This window comes from Aotus nancymaae, unplaced genomic scaffold, assembly GCF_030222135.1.
Source record: "Aotus nancymaae isolate 86718 unplaced genomic scaffold, 86718_ANA_hifiasm-v0.15.2.pri h1tg000021l, whole genome shotgun sequence".
Taxonomy (NCBI): Eukaryota; Metazoa; Chordata; class Mammalia; order Primates; family Aotidae; genus Aotus; species Aotus nancymaae.
In genome coordinates, this window is record NW_026988433.1 from 3,146,312 (window position 1) to 3,168,219 (window position 21,908).

General features: G+C 47.3%; 1 protein-coding gene across 1 annotated transcript in view; it reads left to right on the forward strand.

The window, feature by feature from the left end:
• Nucleotides 1-21,908, forward strand: part of LOC135276210 (DNA polymerase epsilon catalytic subunit A-like) — a 34,375-nt gene extending 12,467 nt beyond the window's left edge. Inside the window, exons 4-8 of the mRNA XM_064379473.1 lie at nt 8,444-8,509; nt 13,031-13,089; nt 14,383-14,455; nt 20,553-20,720; nt 21,666-21,908. Coding sequence (XP_064235543.1) covers nt 8,444-8,509; nt 13,031-13,036 — 72 coding nt within the window. The 3' untranslated portion in view covers nt 13,037-13,089; nt 14,383-14,455; nt 20,553-20,720; nt 21,666-21,908. The remainder of the gene's footprint in view (nt 1-8,443; nt 8,510-13,030; nt 13,090-14,382; nt 14,456-20,552; nt 20,721-21,665) is intronic.

A 21,908-nucleotide genomic window follows, 5' to 3' on the forward strand; every position in this document is an offset into this window, starting at 1 on the left:
GGTGTCTCACACCTGTAGTCGCAGCTACTCAGGAAATGAACAGCCAGATAGCCAGGCATGGTGTCTCACACCTCTATTCCCCGGTACTCAGGAAATAAATAGCAGATAGCCAGGCATGGTGTCTCACACCTGTAGTCCCAGCTACTCAGGAGATAAATAGCCAGACAGCCAGGCATCATGTCTCACACTTGGAGTCCGAGCTAATCAGGAAATAAATAGCCAGATAGCCAGGCATGCTGTCTCACACCTGTTGTTCAAGCGACTTAGGAAATAAATAGCCAGATAACTCAGCATGGTGTCTCACACCTGGAGTCCCAGTTATTCAGGAAATAAATAGCAGAGAGCCAGGCATACTGTCTCACACCTGTAGTACCAGCTATTCAGGAAATAAATAGCAGATAGCCAGGCATGCTGTCTCACACCTGTAGTCGCAGCTACTCAGGAAATAACCAGCCAGATAGCCAGGTATGGTGTCTCACACCTGTAGTCACAGCTACTGATGAAATAAATGGCAGATAGACAGGCATGGGGTCTCACATCTGTAATCCCAGCTACTCAGGAAATAAATAGCCCGATATCCAGGCATGGTGTCTCACACATGCAGTGCCAGCTACTCAGAAAATAAATAGCAGAGAGCAAGGTATACTGTCTCACACCTGTAGTCCCAGCTACTCAGGAAATAGCCAGATAGTCAGGCATGGTGTCTCACACCTATAGTCCCAGGTACTCAGGAAATAAATAGCAGATAGCCAGGCATGCTGTCTCACACCTGTAGTCTCAGCTACTCAGGGAATAAATAGCCAGATAGCTGGGTATGGTGTCTCACACCTGTAGTCCCAGATACTCATGAAATAAATGGCCAGATAGCCAGGAATGGTGACTCACACTTGTAGTCCTAGCTACTCAGGAAATAAATAGCCAGATAGCCAGGTATGGTGTCTCACACCTGTGGTCCCAGCTACTTAGGAAATAAATAGCCAATAGCCAGGCATGGTGTCCGACACCTGTAGTCCCAGCTAATCAGGAAATAAAACGCCAGAAAACCATGCATGGTGTCTCAGATCTGTAGTCCCAGCTGCTCAGGAAATAAATAGAGAGATAGCCAGGCATGGTATCTCACACCTGTAGTCCCGGCTATTCAGGAAATAAATAGCCAGATTGCCAGGCATCGTGTCTCAAACCTGTAGTCCCAGCTACTCAGGAAATAAATAGCCAGATAACCAGGCACGGTGTCTCACACCTGTAGTCCCAGTTATTCTGGAAATAAATAGACAGATAGCCAGGCCTGTTGTCTCACACCTGTAGTCCCAGCTATTGAGGAAATCAATAGGTAGATACCACGCATGGTGTCTCACACCTGTACTACCAGGTACTCAGGAAATAAATTATCAGATAGCGAGGCATGGAGTCTCACACCTGTAGTCCCAGCTACTCAGGACATAAATAGCCAGATAGCCAGGCATGGTGTCTCACACATGTAGTCCCAGCTAATCGGGTAACAAATAGCAGAAACTCAGGCATGGTGTCTCACACCTGTAGTCCCAGCTACTCAGGAAACAAACAGCAGATAGCCAGGCATGGTGTCTCACACCTGGAGTCCCAGCTACTCAGGAAATAAATAGCAGATAGTCACGCATTGTGTCTGACACCTGTAGTCCCAGCTACTCAGGAAACAAATAGCAGATACCCAGGCATAGTGTCTCACACCTGTGGTCCCACACACTCAGGAAATACATAGTGAGATAGCCAGGCATGGTGTCTCACACCTGTAGTCCCAGCTACTCAGGAAACAAATAGCAGATACCCAGGCATAGTGTCTCACACCTGTGGTCCCACACACTCAGGAAATACATAGTGAGATAGCCAGGCATGGTGTCTCCCACCTGTAGTCCCAGACACTCAGGAAATAAATAGCCAGATAGCCAGGCATGGTGTCTCACACCTGTAATCCCAGCTACTCAGGAAATACATAGTCAGATAGCCAGGCATGGTGTCTCACACCTATAGACCCAGCTACTCAGGAAACAAATAGCCAGATAGGCAGTCATGGTGTCTCACACCTGTATTCCCAGCTATTCTGGAAATAAATAGACAGATAGCCAGGCGTGGTGTCTCACACATGTAGTCCCAGCTAATCGGGAAACAAATAGCAGACAGCCAGGCATGGTGTCTCACACCTGTAGTCCCAGCTACTCAGGAAATAAATACCAGAGAGCCAAGCATGGTGTGTCACAACTGTTGTCCCAGCTATTCAGGAAATAAATAGCCAGATAGCCAGGGATGGTGTCTCACACCTGTAGTCCCAGCTACTCAGGAAATAAATACCAGAGAGCCAAGCATGGTGTGTCACAACTGTTGTCCCAGCTATTCAGGAAATAAATAGCCAGATAGCCAGGGATGGTGTCTCACACCTGTAGTCCCAAGTATTCAGGAAATAAATAGCAGATAGCCAGGCATCGTGTCTCACACCTGTAGTCCCAGATACTCAGGAAACAAGCAGCAGGAACCCACGCATAGTGTCTCACACCTATGGTCCCACCCACTCAGGAAATAGTGAGATAGCCAGGCATGGTGTCTCCCACCTGTAGTCCCAGATACACAGGAAATAAATAGCCAGATAGCCAGGCATGGTTTTTCACACCTGTAGCCCCAGTTACTCAGCAAATAAATAGCCAAATAGCCACGCATGGTGTCTCACGCCTGTAGTCCCAGCTACTCAGGAAATAAATAGCCAGATAGCCAGGCATGATGTCTCACACCTGTAGTTCCAGCTACTAAGGAAATAAATAGCCAGATAGCCAGACATGATGTCTCACACCTGTAGTCCCAGCTACTCAGGACATAAATAGCCAAATAGCCAGGCATGGTGTCTCACACCTGTAGTCCCCGCTACTCAGGAAAAATATAGCAGATAGCCAGGCATGGTGTCTCACTCCTGTAGTCCCAGCTACTCAGGAAATAAATAGCAGATGGCCAGGCATGATGTCTCACATCTGTAGTCCCACCTAATCAGGAAAAATATAGCAGAGAGCCAGTCATGGTGTCTCACACCTGTAGTCCCAGCTAATCAGGAAATAAATAGCCAGATAGCCAGGCATGGTGTCTCACACCTGTATTCCCAGCTACTCAGGAAATAAACAGCCAGATATCCAGGCATGGTGTCTCACACCTGTAGTCCTACCTACTCAGGAAATAAATAGCCAGATAGCCAGGCATAGTGTCTCACACCTGTAGTCCCAGCTACTCAGGAAATGAACAGCCAGATAGCCAGGCATGGTGTCTCACACCTGTAGTCCCAGCTATTCAGGAAATATGTAGCCAGATAGCCAGGCATGGTGTCTCACACCTGTAGTCCCAGCTACTCAGGAAATGAACAGCCAGATAGCCAGGCATGATGTCTCACACCTGTAGTCCCAGCTACTCAGGAAATAAATAGTCAGATAGCCAGGCATGGTGTCTCACACCTATAGTCACAGCTACTCAGGACATAAATAGCCAAATAGCCAGGCATGGTGTCTGAAGCCTGTAGTCCCAGCTACTCCGGAAATAAATAGCCAGATAGCTAGGCATGTTGTCTCACACCTGGCGTCCCAGCTACTCCGGAAATAAATAGCCAGATAGCCAGGCATGGTATCTCACACCTGTAGTCCCAGCTACTCAGGTAATAAATAGCAGAGAGCCAGGCATGCTGTCTCAAACTTGTAGTCCCAGCTGCTCAGGAAATATGTAGCCAGATAGCCAGGCATGGTGTCTCACACCTGTAGACCCAGCTAGTCAGGAAATAAACAGCCAGATAGCCAGGCATGGTGTCTGACACCTCTACTCCCCGGTAATCAGGAAATAAATAGCAGATATCCAGGCATGGTGTCTCACACCTGTAGTCCCAGCTACTCAGGAAATAAGCAGCCAGATAGCCAGGCATGGTGTTTCACATCTGTAGTCCCAGCTACTCAGGAAATAAATAGCCAGATAGCCCGGCATGGTGTCTCACATCTGTAGTTCCAGCTATACAGCAAATAAATAGCCAGATAGCCAGGCATGGTGTCTCACATCTGTAGTTCCAGCTATACAGCAAATAAATAGCCAGATAGCCAGGCATGGTTTCTCACAGCTGTAGTCGCAGCTACTCAGGAAATAAATAGCCAGATAGCCAGGCATGGTGTCTCACACCTGTAGTCCCAGCTACTTAGGAAGTAAATAGCCAGATATGCAGGAATGATGTCTCATACCTGTAGTCCCAGCTACTCAGGAAATAAATAGCCAGATAGCCAGGCATGGTGTCTCACATCTGTAGTCCCAGCTACTCAGGAAATAAATAGCCAGATAGCCAGGCATGGTGTCTCACATCTGTAGTCTCAGCTACTCAGGAACTAAATAGCAGAGAACTAGGCATGCTGTCTCACACCTGTAGTCCCAGCTACTCAGGAAACATATAGACAGATAGCCACGCACGGTGTCTCACACCTGTAGTCCCAGCTACTCAGGAAATAAATAGCCAGATAGCCAGGCATGGGGTCTCACACCTGTAGTCCCAGCTACTTAGGAAATAAATAGCCAGATAGCCAGGCATGGTGTCTCACACCTGTAGTCCCAGTTACTCAGGAAATAAATAGCACATAGCCAGGCATGGTGTGTCACACCTGTATTCCCAGCTTGTCAGGAAACAAATAGCAGATAGCCAGGCATGGTGTCTCACACCTGTAGTCCCAGCTACTCAGGAAATAAATAGCCAGATAGCCAGGCATGTTGTCTCACACCTGTAGTCTCAGCTACTCAGGAGGCTGAGGCGAGAGTATTGCTTGAGCCCAAGACGTGGTGATTGTAGTGATCGTTCCACTGCACTACAGCCTGGGTGACAGAGCCAGATACTATCTCAAAAAAACAAATGTTGTCATTTGAACACAGTGACTCATGCCTGTTATCCCAGAACTTTTGAATGTCCAGGTGAGATCCCTTGAGCCCAGGAATTCGAGACCAGGTTGAAAGGCAACATAGTGAGACTCTGTCTCACAGAAAATTTAAAAAGTAGCCTAGAATAGTGGCACATGCCTCTGGTCCCAACTTCTCAAGAGGCTGAGGCAGGAAGATCACTTCAGCCCTGGACGTCATGGCTGCAGTGAGCCGGGATTGCACATTGTACTCCAGCCTGGGCAACAGAGTGAGATCTTATCTCAAAAGTTACATTGTCAAACTCCTAGAAGTAGAAAGAAGAATGGTAGCTGCCAGAGGCTGTGGCGGAGGCAAGAGGGAGTTACTCCCTGGCAGTTACAAAGTTTCAATCATGCAAAATGAGTATGTTCTAGGTCTGCTATACACTTTCATGCCCGTAGTTATCAATCCTGGATTGCTCAATTAAAATTTTGTTAAAAGGGTGGATCTCGGACACACCCCCTTCCCTCGCGGGGACCGCTGACACAACCCCCTCCCTCACGGGGAGCTCGGACACACCCCTTCCCTCACCGGGAGCTCACGCACTCACCTCCTTCCCTTGCCGGGAGCTCGGAGAACGCGGAAGTGCCCGCTCTGCAGCCGTCTCCGTTACCAGCCCGCGCATGCGCGCTCCTGGAAGAACCAGCAGCCCCGCCTCTACTTCCGGTTGGCTCCGCGTGAGGGGCCGGCCTCCGGCAACGTCACAGAGGCGGACCGTTGGCGACTTCACGCGGAGGTGTGTTGTCTGGGAGCTGCGTTGTCTTCTCCGCAGAGCAGAGCCCGGTAACCTCCACCTCCCGCTGTGTCCTGTGTGCTGCTGGCCGGAGAAGCGTAGGTAACAAACTGCGACCCAGCACCGCGTTTATGTGGGTCAAAAATAGAAAAAGTGTGTCCGGACCCTGGGGAGGTAGGACGTTTCCTTCAGGCCAGGAGTTCAAGGGCAGCCTGGCAAAGTGGTGTGACCCCATTTCTGTAGTCCCACCTCAGCCTCCCAGCTACTTGAACCCCAAGGTTCAAGGCTGCAGCGAGCTGTGATCCTACCACAGCACTCCAGCCTGCGAGACTGAGGTAAACCCTGTCTTAAAAACTAAAAAAGAAAACTATCCAAGCGTGCGATATTGGGGGGCTGCTTCAAGAAAAATGGAGGCTGCCTGGGCCCTGTAATCCCAGCACTTTGGGAGGCCGAGGCGGGAGGATGGCTTGGAATCAGGAGTGTGAGACCGGCCTGAGCAACATGACAAAACCCCGTCTCTACAAAAGATACAAAAATTAGCCAGGCACAGTGCATGCCTGACCTAGTATTTTGTATTTTTTTGTAGAGATGGGGGGAGTCTTGCCCCCGTGTTGCCCAGGCCGGTCTCGAACTCCTGAGTACAAGCCGTCTTCTCACCTTGGCCTTCAGAGTTGTTGGGATTAAAGGTGTGAGCCACGGCGCCCCACTTGGGTTAGGCTATTTAATAACAAAGTCTGTGGCTCGGCTTGGTGGCTCACACCTGTAATCCCAGCACTTTGGGAAGCTGAGACAGATCACTTGAGGGCCGGTCCCAGCGGGGGAGTCCAGGGGCAAATGGTGCGGGGTGGGCAGGAGGAGACCAGGGACGGCGAGCCGGTCCCGGCGGGGGAGTCCCGGGGCAATAGGTGCGGGATGGGGGCAGGAGGAGACCAGGGACAGGGAGCCGGTCCCGGCGGGGAAGTCCAGGGGCAAACGGTGCGGTGGGGGCAGCAGGAAACAAGGGAGGGCGAGCGGGTTCCCGCGGGAGAGTCCAGGGGCAATCGGTGCGTGGGAGGGCAGGAGGAGACCAGGGTCGGCGAGCCGTTCACGGCGGGGGAGTCCAGGGGCAAACAGTGTGTCGGCGGTCAGGAGGAGAACAGGCCTGGCGAGGCGGTCCGGGCGGCGCAGCTCAGGGTCAAAGGCTGCGGGAGGGGCAGGAGGAGACCAGGCACGGCGAGCCGGTCCCGGCGGGGGTGTCCAGGGGCAAATGGTGCGGGGGGCGGGTCAGGAGGAGACCAGCGACAGGGAGCCGGTCCCGGCGGGGGTGTCCAGGGGCAAATGGTGCGGGGGGCGGGTCAGGAGGAGACCAGCGACAGGGAGCCGGTCCCGGCGGGGGAGTCCAGGGGCAAACGGTGCGTGGGGGGGCAGGAGGAGAACAGGGACAGCGAGCCGGTCCCTGCGAGGTAGTCCAGGGGCAAATGGTGCGGGGGAGGCAGGAGGAGACCAGGGACGGTGAACCGGTCCCGGCGGGGGAGTCCAGGGGCAAACGGTCCGGGGGGTGCAGGAGAAGACCAGGGACTCCGAGCCAGCTCCTGCCCGGGAGTCCAGGGGCAAAAGGTGCCGGGGTGGCAGTAGGAGACCAGGGACGGTGAACCGGTTCCAGCGGGGGAATCCAGGGTCAAATGGTGCGGTGGGGGGGTGGGGCCAGGAGGAGACCAGGGACAGGGAGCCGGTCCCGGCAGGGGAGTCCAGGGGCAAACGGTGCGTGGGGGGGGGGGGGGCAGGAGGAGACCAGGGACAGCGAGGCGGTCTCGGCGGGGGAGTCCAGGGGCAAACGGTGCGGGGGTGGCAGGAGGAGACCAGGGAACCCTAGTGGATCCCCACGGGGGAGTCCAGGACCAAAAGGTGCTGGGGTGGCAGCAGGAGACCAGAGACGTCGAGCCTGTCCCCACGGGGGAATCCAGGGCAAACGGTGCGAGGGGAGGCAGGAGGAGAACAGGGACCGCGAGGCCGTCCCGGCCCGGGAGTCCAGGGGCAAACGGTGCGGGGGGGTGCAGGAGGAGTCCAGGGACGGCGAACCGGTCCCGGCGGGGGAGTCCAGGGGCAAAATGTGCTTGGGGGGCAGGAGGAGACCAGGAAGGCGAGCCGTTCCCGGCGTGGGAGTCTCGGGGCAAAAGGTGCGGGGTGGGGGCAGGAGGAGACCAGGGACAGGGAGCCGGTCCCGGCGGGGGAGTCCAGGGGCAAACGGTGCCGGGGGGGCAGCAGGAAACAAGGGAGGGCGAGCGGGTTCCCGCGGGAGAGTCCAGGGGCAATCGGTGCGGCGGGGGTCAGGAGGAGAACAGGCCTGGCGAGGCGGTCCGTGCGGCGCAGCCCAGGGTCAAAGGCTGCGGGAGGGGCAGGAGGAGACCAGGGACGGCGAGCCGGTCCCGGCGGGGCTGTCCAGGGGCAAATGGTGCGGGGAGCGGGCCAGGAGGAGACCAGCGACAGGGAGCCGGTCCCGGCGGGGGAGTCCAGGGGCAAACGGTGCATGGGGGGGCAGGAGGAGACCAGGGACAGCGAGCCGGTCCCGGCGGGGGAGTCCAGGGGCAAATGGATAAAAAGAGGTACTAGACTTTAAAACTTCTCTTACAGTGTCCAATTAAACTAATTATGAGAACCGCCAAAAAAGGGAAAAATTTTTTCAAAAGCAGTAAAATGGTATGGACTGTCGAGATGTAAAATACAGGAAATAAGTCATCATATGTTAATGTTGCTCTGAAATAGGGACATATTATTGACAATCAACCTTTGCTCAATTTTCAGAGAAATGGAATGATCGTATCACTGATCTACGTAAACACATCGAAGAATTATCTGAAAGAAAATACGGTATGTCTAAACTGGAAAAGTCCTGTAATACTTTGTTCATGAGTGTTTACACAATGGAGTCGCTGTTCATCTTTTTTTTTTTTTTTTTTTTTTTTTTGAGACGGAGTCTCGCTCTTGTTACCCAGGCTGGAGTGCAATGGCGCGATCTCGGCTCACCGCAACCTCCGCCTCCTGGGTTCAGGCAATTCTCCTGCCTCAGCCTCCTGAGTAGCTGGGATTACAGGCACGCGCCACCGTGCCCAGCTAATTTTTTTGTATTAATAGAGACGGGGTTTCACAATGTTGACCGGGATGGTCTCGATCTCTCGACCTCGTGATCCACCCGCCTCGGCCTCCCAAAGTGCTGGGATTACAGGCTTGAGCCACCGCGCCCGGCCTCGCTGTTCATCTTGTAGTGTCTGTCTACAATCTAGAAACATTCTTTGTTTCTAGATTACTGCAAAGCTAAGGAAAAGTTGTATCTCTTAAATTATCGGTTAGCATTTCTTTGAAACTTTCAGCATGGATATTGGGGATTTATTTACATATTTATTGCAAAGCCCTGGATCTTGGGGATTTAATTAATATTGTTTTTCTTTTTAACTAATTGTTTCTCTTTATCTGCTTTGTTAAATTTGGTATTAGGTCGGGCATGGTGGCTCATGCCTGTAATCCCAGCACTTTGGGAGGCCAAGGCGGGCAGTTGATGAGGTCAGCTTGGCCAAGTCTCTTATCCTGTCTGAGCCTTGGTATTGTCTTTCGTGGTTGTGAGAACTGCAGATCTGTCTCGAAGATTTGATAACATGCTACAGTGCTTCACATAATACCGGGTATATAAATACACAATAAATGCGTCTTCCTTAAGTTCTTATTTACTTATTTATTTATTTTTTGAGACAGAATCTTGCTCTGTTGCACACACTGGAGTGCAGTGGCATGAGATCTTGGCTCACTGCAACCTCTGCCTCATGGTTTCAAGTAATTCTTCTGCCTCAGCCTCCCAAGTAGCGGGGATTATAGGCGTGCACCACCATGCTCAGCTAACTTGTCTATTTTTTAGTAGAGACAGGGTTTCACCATGTTGTCCAGAGTGGTCTTGAACTCCTGACCTCAAGTGATCCACCTGGCTTGGCCTCCCAAAGTGCTGGAATTTCAGGTGTGAGCCACTACACCCGGCCTATGTTTTTATGATATTGTTAATTTAGTATTATTCTGAGTACAAATCATTTGCTGTTAAAGTTTTATGAATTCACTGTTTTATAAATTGACTGACAATTTTTATAAATGTCAGTGCTTTTATAAGTTGAAACTGATTATGTTGTGGGGGCTTTTGTTGTGATGGTGGTTTATTAGATTATTTTGTTTAAAGACAACAATGTTCATCTGTTGTGAAATTATAAAACGTGAAATTATAAAAACAATCTTCACATTTTATAATTTTAAAGCAATATTAATGGTAATTGCCTTAGGGAAAGTTTTTTTTTGTAATATGAAAGTATGATATTCAAGTTTAGTGTACAGCAAAGGATATTAAATCTAAGCACTAATGTGCTGTATAGTGCACTTGAAACATTAGTACTAATATCAGTGTTTAGCAGATAGACCTTAACACACGATGATAGCAAAAAAATGGAGCTGTTTTGATGGGAGACTGTTGGTTATGTTTGATTTTAATACTCCCCATGCTCTTGACTTTCTTTTTTTTTTCTTTGAAACAGAGTCTTGCTCTTTCACTCAGGCTGGAGTGCAGTGGTGTGATCTCAGCTGACCGAAACTTCCACTTCTTAGGTTGAATCGATCCTCTTGCCTCAGCCTCCCTAGTAGCTAGGACTACAGGTGAGTGCCACCATGCCTGGCTAATTTTTTAATTTTTAGTAGAGATGGGGTTTCACCGTGTTGGCCAGGCTGGTCTCGGACTCCTGACCTCAGGTGATCCAGCCACCTTGGCCTACCACTGTGCTGGGGTTACAGGTGTGAGCCACCCCCACTTGGGTAGCTCTTTTTTGAGATGGAGTTTTGCTCTTGTTGCCCAGGCTGTAGGGCAATAGCTCAATCTCAACTCACTGCAACCTCTGCTTCCCGGGTTCAAGCTGCTATTCTGCCTCAGCCTCCAGAGTAGCTGGGATTACAGGCATATGCCACAGTTAATTTTATATTTTATTAGAGATGGGTTTTTTTCATGTTGGTCAGGCTAGTCTGGAACGGTCTACCTCAGGTGATTTGCCTGCCTTAGCTTCCCAAAATGTTGGGATTACAGCCATGAGCCACCATGCCCAGCCCAGCTCTTGGCATTTTATAGCTGTTATATTAGTTGAATCTTGAGTAAATAAATGCTAGCTTAAAAGTTGCAGTTCAGGGAATCTTCTGTTTCCGTTATTAAAAAAAATTATTTTTACAAGTCCAATAAGGTTACACTGATGTTTCTGTTTTGAAAATATTACCTCTTCCATTTAGTACTGTATGTATTAAATAATATTAGCTGGTATGTTTTTCTCTCTTTATAATGTGGTTCAGATTTCTGTAGAAAGTCTGGCTGTATCTACATTGCCTTAATGTAATGGGATCTATGTATCTTTTCTTTTCTTTTTGAGCTGGAGTTTTGCTCTTGTTACCCATGCTAGAGTGCAATGGGGTGATCTTAGCTCACTGCAACCTCTGCCTCCTGTGTTTAGGTGATTCTCCTATCTCAGCTTCCCAAGTAGCTAAGATTATAAGCACTCACCACCACAACTGGCTAATTTTTGTATTTTTCTTAGAGATGCGGTTTTGCCATGTTGGCCAGCCTGGTCTCCAATTCCTGACCTCAGGCGATTCACCTGCCTTGGCCTCCCAAGTGCTAGGATTACAGGGGTAAGTCACCCTGCCTGGCTGTAGTGGGATATTTCACTGCAAACTTTGATGAACAGAATATTAGCACTTTGGGTGTTATTTTTATTTTCCTCACACTGTTTTTCTTTGGACTGAATTACAATAACAGAAGTAAAGATGAAATTATAAAAGTTAAAGAGCAATGCCTGGCTCAGTGGCTCATGCCTGTAATCCCAGCACTTTGGGAGGCCAAGGTGGGTGGATCACGAGGTCAGGAGATCGAGACCATCCTGGCAAACATGGTGAAATTCTGTCTCTACTAAAAGTATAAAAATTAGCTGAGCATGGTGGCGGGCACATGTAGTCCCAGCTACTCAGGAGACTTAGGCAGGAGAATCACTTGAACCCGGGACACGGAGGTTGCAGTGAACTGAGATTGTGCTGCTTCACTTCAGCCTGGTGACAGAGCGAGACTCCATCTGAAAAATAAAAAGTTAAAGAGCAATACAGATTGTGTTTAAATGATCTCTCTTTTTCTTTTTGTCCCGATAGCTCAAACAGTAAAAGCCAATGGTCTGTTGATGATCCTATACCCCTTTTCTCCAGTCTCATGTTGAAGATCTCTATGTAGAAGGACTTCCCAAAGGAATGTTTTTTCCTTTGTGAGACAGAGTTTTCACTCTTGTCGCCTCGGCTGGAGCGTAGTCGCATGATCTCGGCTCACTTCAACCTCTGCCTCCTGGGATCAAGCAATTCTCCTGCCTCAGTCTCCATATGGGCCAGGCTGGCCTCGAAATCCTGACCTTGTGATACACCTTCCTTGGTCTTCCAAAGTGCTGGGATTACAGGCATGAGCCACTGTGCCCAGCCTATTTTATGTATTTTTCATCTTTCCCTTTTTAATTTATCTGGGTCCAACTTTGAGTCAGTCATGCCAGTGTTAGCTTTTGAAACATGAACACCGCCCACACCTGACTGGCATGCAACTTACATTTTCTTTTACAATGTTGTGCTACTTTTGCTGAAGAAAAGAGTATCCATGTCTTGCTTTTCGGCCTGAGATTTTCATAGCATATGTGGGAATATATGATTGTTTTTGTAGATATGTAGAGGAAGATAGCCTTGAATGCAATGCAATATTAAAGGATTCCATTTAAGATTTTGTAGTATGCTTCAAAGAGCTGTGTGTTGCCAAGTTGCCACTTTACTTGTGAGGACACATGCTCCATGAAGCAACTTAGGAGACAATTTGCAATTATTTTTTTTTTTGTTACTCTTTAGAAACCTCAACTGAAGATTTAGTTGTGCTCAAGCATTCAGATTGTCTTTTCTTAATTTTTTTCTGAGAGGGAGTCTTGCTCTGTCACCTAGGCTATGTAGTGCAGTGATGTGATCTCGGCTCACTTCAACCTCTGCCTCTTGGGTGCAAGCAATTCTCCAGCTCAGCCTCCTGAGTAGCTGCGATTCCAGGTGCCTGCCACCACACCCAGCTAAGGTTTGTATTTTTAGTGGAGATGGGGTTTTACCATGTTGGCCTGGTTGGTCTCAAACTTTTGACCTTGTGATCCGTCTGCCTCAGCTTTCCAAAGTGTTGGAATTACAGGCAGGAGTTACTGTGCCCAGCCTGTCTTTTCTTTTCAAAACCACCCTTGGTGATTAAATATTAAATATGTACTAATGGATATTACTGTGCTAAATATTGCCTAGTGAATATTAAATATTCTCACCTTTCAGACATGAACTTATGAATTCAAGAACTGGAGATTTACAGCTTGATAAACCAGCTTCAGGAGGTACGTCTTCAGTCTTAGGCCAGATGAGAAGATTATGTGCAATAATTATTTAATGATTAACATTGATTTCTTTAATGGTACCTTCCACGTGAAATAATATGTCTCTAACTATTAATTGTTTTCCAGGATAAGAGAATTCATGCTGTCAAAATTCTAATGCCCTCTAAAACAGTCAACTTATTTTCTTTGTATTAACCCATTATAAATACATGTGGATGCTGGATTAATGGGTAGACAGCAGTAAAATAACAATCTTTGTCCTACTTCTCAGATGCAAGATTTATTTGGCGTAGCGCATCGAACAGTTTATTGTTCAAGTCTACGCCAGTCAACTGAAAAAGCATTCATCAAATGCTCATGATACCCAGAACATAAGAAGGTTTCCTTTTAGAGTATGCAGCCATGCGTATCATGTCTTCATTGTTAGATGTGTTTTCAAAGAAATAGAATTGATTTTCTCACTAGTTTTGGCTCTGGCGTGGTATGGGGACAAAACAGAATGGAATTAAGCTGTTTAGATTTACTAAAATGGGAGGATTGCCAGCAAGATCATGTCCCTAGTCTCCCCATAGCAAATGTCTCCTGCTAGCTGTTTATTTATTTATTGAGATGGAGTTTTGCTGGGTTGCCCATGCTGGAGTGCAGTGACATAATCTCAGCTTGCTGTATCCTCCCACCTTCTGGGTTCAAGCAAATCTTCCCACTTCATGTTTCAGGTAGCTGGGATTACAGGCACCTGCCACCGTGGCTGCCTAATTTTTGTGTTTGTAGCAGGGATGGGGTTTCACCATGTTGGCCAGGCTGGTCTTGAACTCCTGACCTCAGGTGATCTGCCTGCTTCAGCCTCCGAAAGTGCTAGGATTACAGGCATGAGCCACTGTGCCTGGCCCGGTAGCTGTTCTTGAGCACACCGCGTTCTGCTTTTTTCAAGCTTTAATGAATGTCTGGTTCTTCCTTTTTTTGTTCAGTGTTAGCATTGTTTCAGTAATAAGTACATTCTGGAATCTTAGAAATAGTTTTAGTCACAGGAAAGAAAAGATACTGCCTATTTTATAATAATAATATTTAGGCCGGGCATGGTGGCTCACGCCTGTAATCAAGCACTTTGAAGGCCAAGGTGGGTGGATCACCTGAGGTCGGGAGTTCAAGACCAGCCTGACCAATGTGGTGAAACCCCGTCTTAAAACAGTAATAATAATAATAATAATAATAATAATAATAATAATAATATTTAACAACCCAGGTTAGTAAACCCATTACATTGAGAAAACTTGTATTTTTGTGTTTCGACAGTAAAGGAAGAATGATGTGCCAGAATCACCAAACTAAGAAAGACAGTGGATCAGCTTTTCTGCAAAACAATTGGGTAAGCCTTTTTTTCCTCCTTTAAAGTATGTTACTGAGTAATGTCTTTTGTTTTGTTTTGTTTTGTTTTCTTTGTATGGAGTCTTGCTCTGTCACCCAGGCTGGAGTACAGTGGCTCTCTGCAACCTCCATCTCCCGGATTCAAGTCATTTTCTTGCCTCACTCTCCCGAGTAGCTGAGATTACAGGCGCACACCACCATGTATAGCTAATGTTTGTATTTTTTTGGTAGATGTGGATTTCACCATGCTGGCCAGGCTTGTCTTGAACTCCTCATTCTGTGATTCCCACGTTTTGGCCTCCCAAAGTGCTGGCATTACAGATGTGAGCCACCACACCTGGTGGGAATGTTTTTTATAATGTTTTATCTTAGGAAAGTAAATACAATGAGTAGGACTCAGCTCCAGTTTTCTCTCTTTTTTTTTTTTTTTTTTTTTGGTGATGGAGTTTCAGTGTTGTTGCTCAGGCTGGAGTGCAGAGTGGCACTGTCTTGGCTCACTGCAACCTTCACCTCCCAGGTTCAAGCGATTGTCTTGCCTCAACCTTTCAAATAGCTGGGATTGTAGGCACCTGCCAGCATGCCTGTCTAATATTTGCATTTTTAGTAGAGTTGGGGTTTCATCAGTTTGGCCAGGCTAGCCTAAAACTCCTGACCTGAGTTGATTCCCCCTCCTCCCAACATGTTGGGATTACAGGCATGAGCCACTACACCTGGACTCTCTGACTTTTTTTGTTTTTTTATTTAGATGGAGTCTCATTCTGTCACCCAGGCTGGAGTGCAATGGCAGGATCTCAGTTCACTGCAACCTCTGCCTCCCAGTTTCAAGTGATTCTCCTGCCTCAGCCTCCCGACTAGCTGGGATTATAGGCATGACCACCACACTTGGCTAATTTTATATTTTCAGTAGAGACAGGGCTTTGCCTTGTTGGTCAGGCTGGTCTCAAACTCCTGACCTCAGGTGGTTCAGCTGCCTCAGCGTCCCAAATTGCTGGGATTACAGATGTGAGCCACCATGCTTGGCCATCCTACAGTTTTTAATAGGCATAGATTATGGAAATTTTAATCCTACATAAGAGGAGAGAGTCGGGTAATGGAACCACATATGCTTTTTACTGAGTAGATTTTTCTGTACAGTCAAAGGTTTTCTGCAGGAGGATTGACACCATTGGGAAGCCTCTTTTCTTTGGGCTTTACCTGTGCCTGGGTGCCACTCTGTAGTAACAGAGCTTTGGCAGTAGCCACCACTGGGCATTTGAAGGTACAACCTCAGCCAACCTGTCTCATCTATCGTGTTCCTTAAATACTTCATCAACATTTCAAAACACTGTTTTAATTTGTTATTCAACAGCTTTTGCCACCCATAGTTGCTCTCTGCCCCATTTTTATTCTGCTTCTCAGCACAATTCTAGGTTATTGTTCTCTGTTCCCCCATTTTTTATAAAAATGTTCAAATCTTGTGGACTCTTTCTTGGCTCCTCTCTGTCTCATTTTCAGTCTCTTGAGGCCCCTGCCCTCGTCCTCTCTACACTGGAGAGTGCCAGCCGGCAGCTTCATCCTGAGCCCTCTTTCTTTCTTTCTTTCTTTTTTTTTTTTGAGATAGAATCTTCCTCTTGTCACCCAGGCTGGAGTGCAGCGGCACAGTCTTGACTCACTGCAACCTCTGCCTCCCTGGTTCAAGCGATTCTCCTGCCTCAGCCTCCTGAGTAGCTGGGATTACAGATGTCCGCCACTATGCCTGGCTAATTTTTCTATTTTTTTAGTAGAGATGAAGTTTCACCATGTTGGCCAGGCTGGTCTTGAACTCCTGACCTCGTGATCCACCTGCCTTGGCCTCCCCAAAGTGCTCAGATTACAGACATGAGCCCCTTTGCCCAGCCTCTTTCTCTCTTCTTACTGTGTCTTACAGATAATCCCACCTTGCCCACCTCTTGAAAATATTATATTGTCTGTGTCTTTGAGACTCTCATTCCTGGCCCTGAAGATGCTCCTCATACCAGACCTCTATATTTACCTATCTGCTTGACCCCTCCTCAGGCTTCATATGTCCCAGGCAAAGTCCCCATTTCCCTCTCCAGGAGCTCCTCTCAGGGTCTACCAGCTGCCCAAGCCAGATGCCCAGGAGTTACCCTGAGGTATGATTGTCTCCCTTCCCGTATCCAGCCTAGCAAGGCCTGCTGACTCTGCCCAAACACAAAGCCCGGATTCTACCCCATCCTCCTTCACTGCCCTCCAGTGCCCAGTTAGAGCCATGCCACAGAACGGCCAGGTCAGGCTCATTGAAAGCAGGAGGTGGAGCCTGTCATTCTCTGGACTGTCATCTGTAGTGGCTTCCACTGTACTTGGAGAAACCTCACAGCCCCTGATTGGATCTGCAGGGGCATGGGTGAGCTGCTCTCTGCCATTCCTCTGCTTTTCCCACATGCCCTCTGTGGATTGCTTGCTCTGTGCCAGCCACTCTGGTCATTTGTGTGCCTCTCTTCCTCTCAGGTCACAGCCTCCTGGCACTGTTGCGCTGAGGGCTGGTGTTTGTGGAATGCTGTTAGTTGAGGGCTTTCTGCGCTTCTCCTTTCTATTAGCATCACAGTTGAAATGTCACCATGCTGGAGAGGTCTTCACTGAGCACCGTCTCACCTCAGCCTCCAGGCTCACTGATTCATCCTCCTTTCATTTTTCACAGAGCGCTGCTGGCTGACTTCTTCCTCCTGCTTCAGCACAGTGGCCCTGACAGCGCAGATCATGCCTGTCTTGTTTACTTCTCAAGCAGGTTCTCAAGTGATTCTCCTGCCTCAGCCTCCCAAGTAGCTGGGATCACAGGTGTGCACCACGACACCCAGCTAATTTTATTTTTCATTTGTAGTAGAGAAGGGGGTTCCACCATGTTGGTCAGGCTGCTCTGAAGCTCCTGACGTAAGGCGATCCACCCACCTTGGCCTCCCAGAGTGCTGGGTTTACAGGTGTGAGCCACTGTGCCCGGCCAGGAATGGATTATTTGTATGCTTCCCCTTTTGAGCAAACTGTCGTGGTGTTGGTGGGAGTGTAGTAGCAGTGAGGACGACCAGAGGCCACTCTCGTCACTATCTTGGTTTTGGCTGGCCGCTTTACTGCAACCCATTTGATCAGCAAGGTCTTTATGAACTGTATCTTGTGCTGGCCTCCTTCGTCACCCTGTGACTTAGAATGCCTTAACTATCTGAGAATGCAACTCAGCAGGTCTCAGCCTCATTTTACCCAGCTCCTATTTTAGTTGGAGTTGCTCTGGTTCAAATGCCTCTTGACGGTATTGCTGCTTGCTTTATGGTCCCCGAAAGGGGAAAGGAAATCTTAGGATTTTCATTGCTGTGAACCACTGCAAGTATTGAGAAAATAATCACTACATCCAACCTCATAATCCTGAAGTCATTTGGTACCTGTGAGTCAGGTGTTGGAAACTGGGCGCTGTGGGAGACGGTGCCCTGCCCCATGCATTCTGGAGCATTTAATCCGGTGGGGAAATGTGTAGTAAGTAGGAGATATTTACTATGTAAGAAGGGGTTGTGGTCTGGGAAAGAATTAAGTGGAATAAGGGGGATACTGAGGCAGAGGGTGCGATTGGGACAGCCTTGGTGATGCGTGAGGAGCACATTCTGCAGCTGGTCTCACCTCTTTCTAAAACTTGCAGTTTTCACTCTCAACCCTAACAAAGGGTTCTTTTTTGTTTTATAGAAAGTTTGTCAGAATTAGGTTTATATATTTTCTTATTGAATTAACAGAATAATTTGATGTAACGTCACTCTCTAGTATGACTGAAAGCCTCTAATCTTTTACTGTTATTTCTTTATGGGCATATTTCTTTTTACAGCTATGATAATTATTTCACTTTGTGTGATTTCTCAAAAACACATGTTTCTTATGTCAAAGAGCTCCTACACTAGATCCCTTCAGATTTGATGCTAATAACATGAAGTAAGAATTTAAGACAAGTCTTTAGATGTTAAAGGAAAGCCAATCTAATAGCAAAGAAATTAAGTAATTAATTTCAAGTTGACATTCACGTTGAGTTGCGGAGGTGGGGGAGGCAGTTTGGTAAATGAGTTCAGAAGTAAGGAGAAAGGTCTGGCAATAGATAGAATTTTGGATTTTGTAGTAGTGTTTTGATAGCAGTTGTTGATAGCACCAAAATAAATTATCAGTGAGCTCCCTGACAGCTCCCTGACTTTTCTTTTTCTTTTTTTTTTTAAATTATTTATTTATTTATTTGTTTTATTTTATTTCATTTTATTTTTTTTTTGAGATGGAGTTTCGCTCTTGTTACCCAGGCTGGAGTGCAATGGCACGATCTCGGCTCACCGCAACCTCCACCTCCTGGGTTCAGGCAATTCTCCTGCCTCAGCCTCCCTGGTAGCTGGGATTACACGCACGCGCCACCATGCCCAGCTAATTTTTTGTCTTTTTAGTAGAGACGGGGTTTCACCATGTTGACCAGGATGGTCTCGATCTCTTGACCTCGTGATCCACCCACCTCGGCCTCCCAAAGTGCTGGGATTACAGGCATAAGCCACCGCGCCCAGCCTCCCTGACTTTTCTTTTTAAAGAAACAGGGTCGTGTTATTTTTCTGGGCTGGGCTAGAACTCCTGGGCTCAAGTTGTCCTCCTGTCTCAGTCTCCTAAGTCGTATCTAGGGCTACAGCCATGTGCCACCATGCCGAGGTTTGAGCCACTCCCAGCCATCATGTTGCAAAATATTTAAATGTTACATTCAGAGGTGCATGGGAGATCTGTATATAAATAGCATCACGTAAATTGCTTGAATGTTTCTCGTTAGAGTTCTGTTTGGATGTGGCTTTAGAGCAGGGATTAGTAAATTCTTTTTTACTTTTTTTTTCTTAAGGCAGATTCTCACTCTGTTGTTTAGGCTGGAGTGCAGTAGATCCCTGCAGCCTCTGCCTCCCGGGTTCAACTGATTCTCTTGCCTCAGCCTTATGAGTAGCTGGGACTACAGGTGCCGGCCACCACACCCAGGTTTTTTTTTTTTTTTTTTTTTCCTAGAGACAGGGTTTCACCATGTTGGCCAGGCTGGTCTCGAACTCCTGACCCAAGTGATGCCCCCGCCTTGGCTTTTCAAAGAGTTGGGATTACAGGCATGAGCCATGGTGTGTTACCATTTTTTTTTTCTTTTTTTACATTTTTAAATTACAGTTTTTATACCTATTCAGAAGTAGAGAAAATAGTACAATGAACACAAAAACCCATTCCTGGGTTTCTGTGATCATTAAGATTGTCCTACATTTTGTTCTATTTCTTTTCCTCCCTTTGCAAGAATATCATAAAGCAAATCACAGTCTTCACATCGTTTTACCTGTTCAGTGCACATCCCCAAACAGCCACTATCTCATCACATCTCACAAAACTAAAAATGATTTTTTGGCGTCAGCTCATTGTTTGCTTTATATCTGGATCCAAACAATCTTCTTGTGCTAACTTGGTTATTATGCCTCTTTTAATCTAAACCAGCCTCTGCTTACTATTGTTATTTCACATTCCATGAATTCTTTGTGGAAAGTTATTTCTTTTAAAATAACATGCTTACAAGGTTGAAGGGGTAAAGAATATCGATCTTGTGGTTGCAGTGCAGATGAAAGTGTAGCCTGAATGGGCCAGTGTGCAGCAGCATGGAGGAGGGTTATTAGAGGTCACCAGCAGGGAGTAGCAAAAGGCTGCTTCCAAATAGTATTTACAGGCTGGGTGCGATGGCTCATGCCTGTAATCCCAGCACTTTGGGAGGCTGAGATGGGCGAACCACCTGAGATCAGGAGTTTGAGACCATCCTGCCCAAAATGGTGAAACCCGGTCTGTACTAAAAAATACAAAAATTAGCCAGGCATGATGGCAGGTGCCTATAATCTTAGCTACTTGGGAGGCTGAGGTAGAAGAATTGCTAGAACCTGGGAGGTGGAGGTTGCAGTGAGCTGAGATCATGCCACTGCACTCCAGCCTGGGTGACAGAGCAAGACTCAATCTCAAAAAAAAAAAAGTGCTATTTAGGTTGTATTCTTTATTTTCTATAATAATTTTCTTTCTCTCTCTTCCTAAGGGTATTAAAAAAAAGTTTTATCTTTTAGGATCTTTGAAGATCTCTTTTAAGACCAAAACTTTGAAGCACATTCAAATGATTTGTATGTGGAAGGACTACTGGAAAACATTCCTTTCAGAAATCCCTCGTGATATGGAATTCCAAGGCTGGAAAACAATCAGTCAAGTGGGCAACTGAATTAAATTTTTATTAAAAGGTAAGATAATCTGCAGAAACAAATTAAGAAGAGATTAATTTGATGAAGATGGGCCTTTTGTTCCCGTCTCATTATGACTTCTTTATATTTACAATTAATATTTAGATTCGCTTATTGAACAAACGTTTATTTAGTATAAGCGTTAGATGTGCAAAATTGGGTCTGACAAGAACCCTGTTGTTGGGGGCTTAATACTAAGAAAAATAAAATGAGAAGTTATTGAGCATTTTTGGGGAAGAAGCAAGGATGACATATCCAGTTACTGTCTCATTAAAGATCAATGAGAAAGCAAAAGCCAAGTATTCTAAATTCCATCAGAGAAAACCATTTAAGCTTTTGTTTTTGAGACAGTCTCACTCCGTCACCCAACCTGGAGTGCTGAACATGATCATCTTTAAACACAAAAATTAATCACCATCACAACAGAAGCCCCACAACATGATCTTCTTCACTTACCAAAAGCGAAAAGAGAAAGGGAACCTGTTTCAAATATGAGTAAAGGCAGGGAGGTGTCAAATATGGTCACATATTCACATACCTCACCCATCGTGTGTGGAGTGAGGAGTGCCATGTGGGTGTGGTGGGATTGCACAGATAGACTTGTGTGACCAAGTGGAAGAAGGGCTTAGAGCCTACCAAAGAAGTGACAGTCATTAAATGGTCTCATAGTGTTATGCCCTAGCGAGTTTAAACAGACGCGCCATGCACTGAGTTTGTTGAGAGTCCACCTTTATGCTGGCATCTGAGAGTCAGCTAGAGGTTTGAGAGAGCTCAAACCTCTCGGCCAAGAACAAAGGTCAATCAACACTTTTATACCAGTTTAGGGTCGGGGGCAGTAAGCAGATTATTACAGAAGCAGAAGGAGCAGGTCAAGGGAAGGGGGGCTTGTCTAACAAAAAGTTCTACTTAAGATTGTTTTTTTACTCAAGATGTTTTTTCACTCAGGCGCATCTCCCTCCTGACAGTGGCCTCTCCAGGCCCAGCTCTGGCCTCCCGAGCACCAACCGCTGCCTGCCGGTGGCTACCCTAGGCCAAGATCCTGCCTGCCTCCTGGCTGCGTCCACAAGCCCAGCGCCTCCCTCACACTGGCCGGTTGAGGCCCAGCTCGTTCCTCTGGCAGACGTCTCTGGACCCAGCTCTCGCCTGGCGCTGGCCTCGCATCTGGGCCCAGGTCCTCCCCCGGGCCAG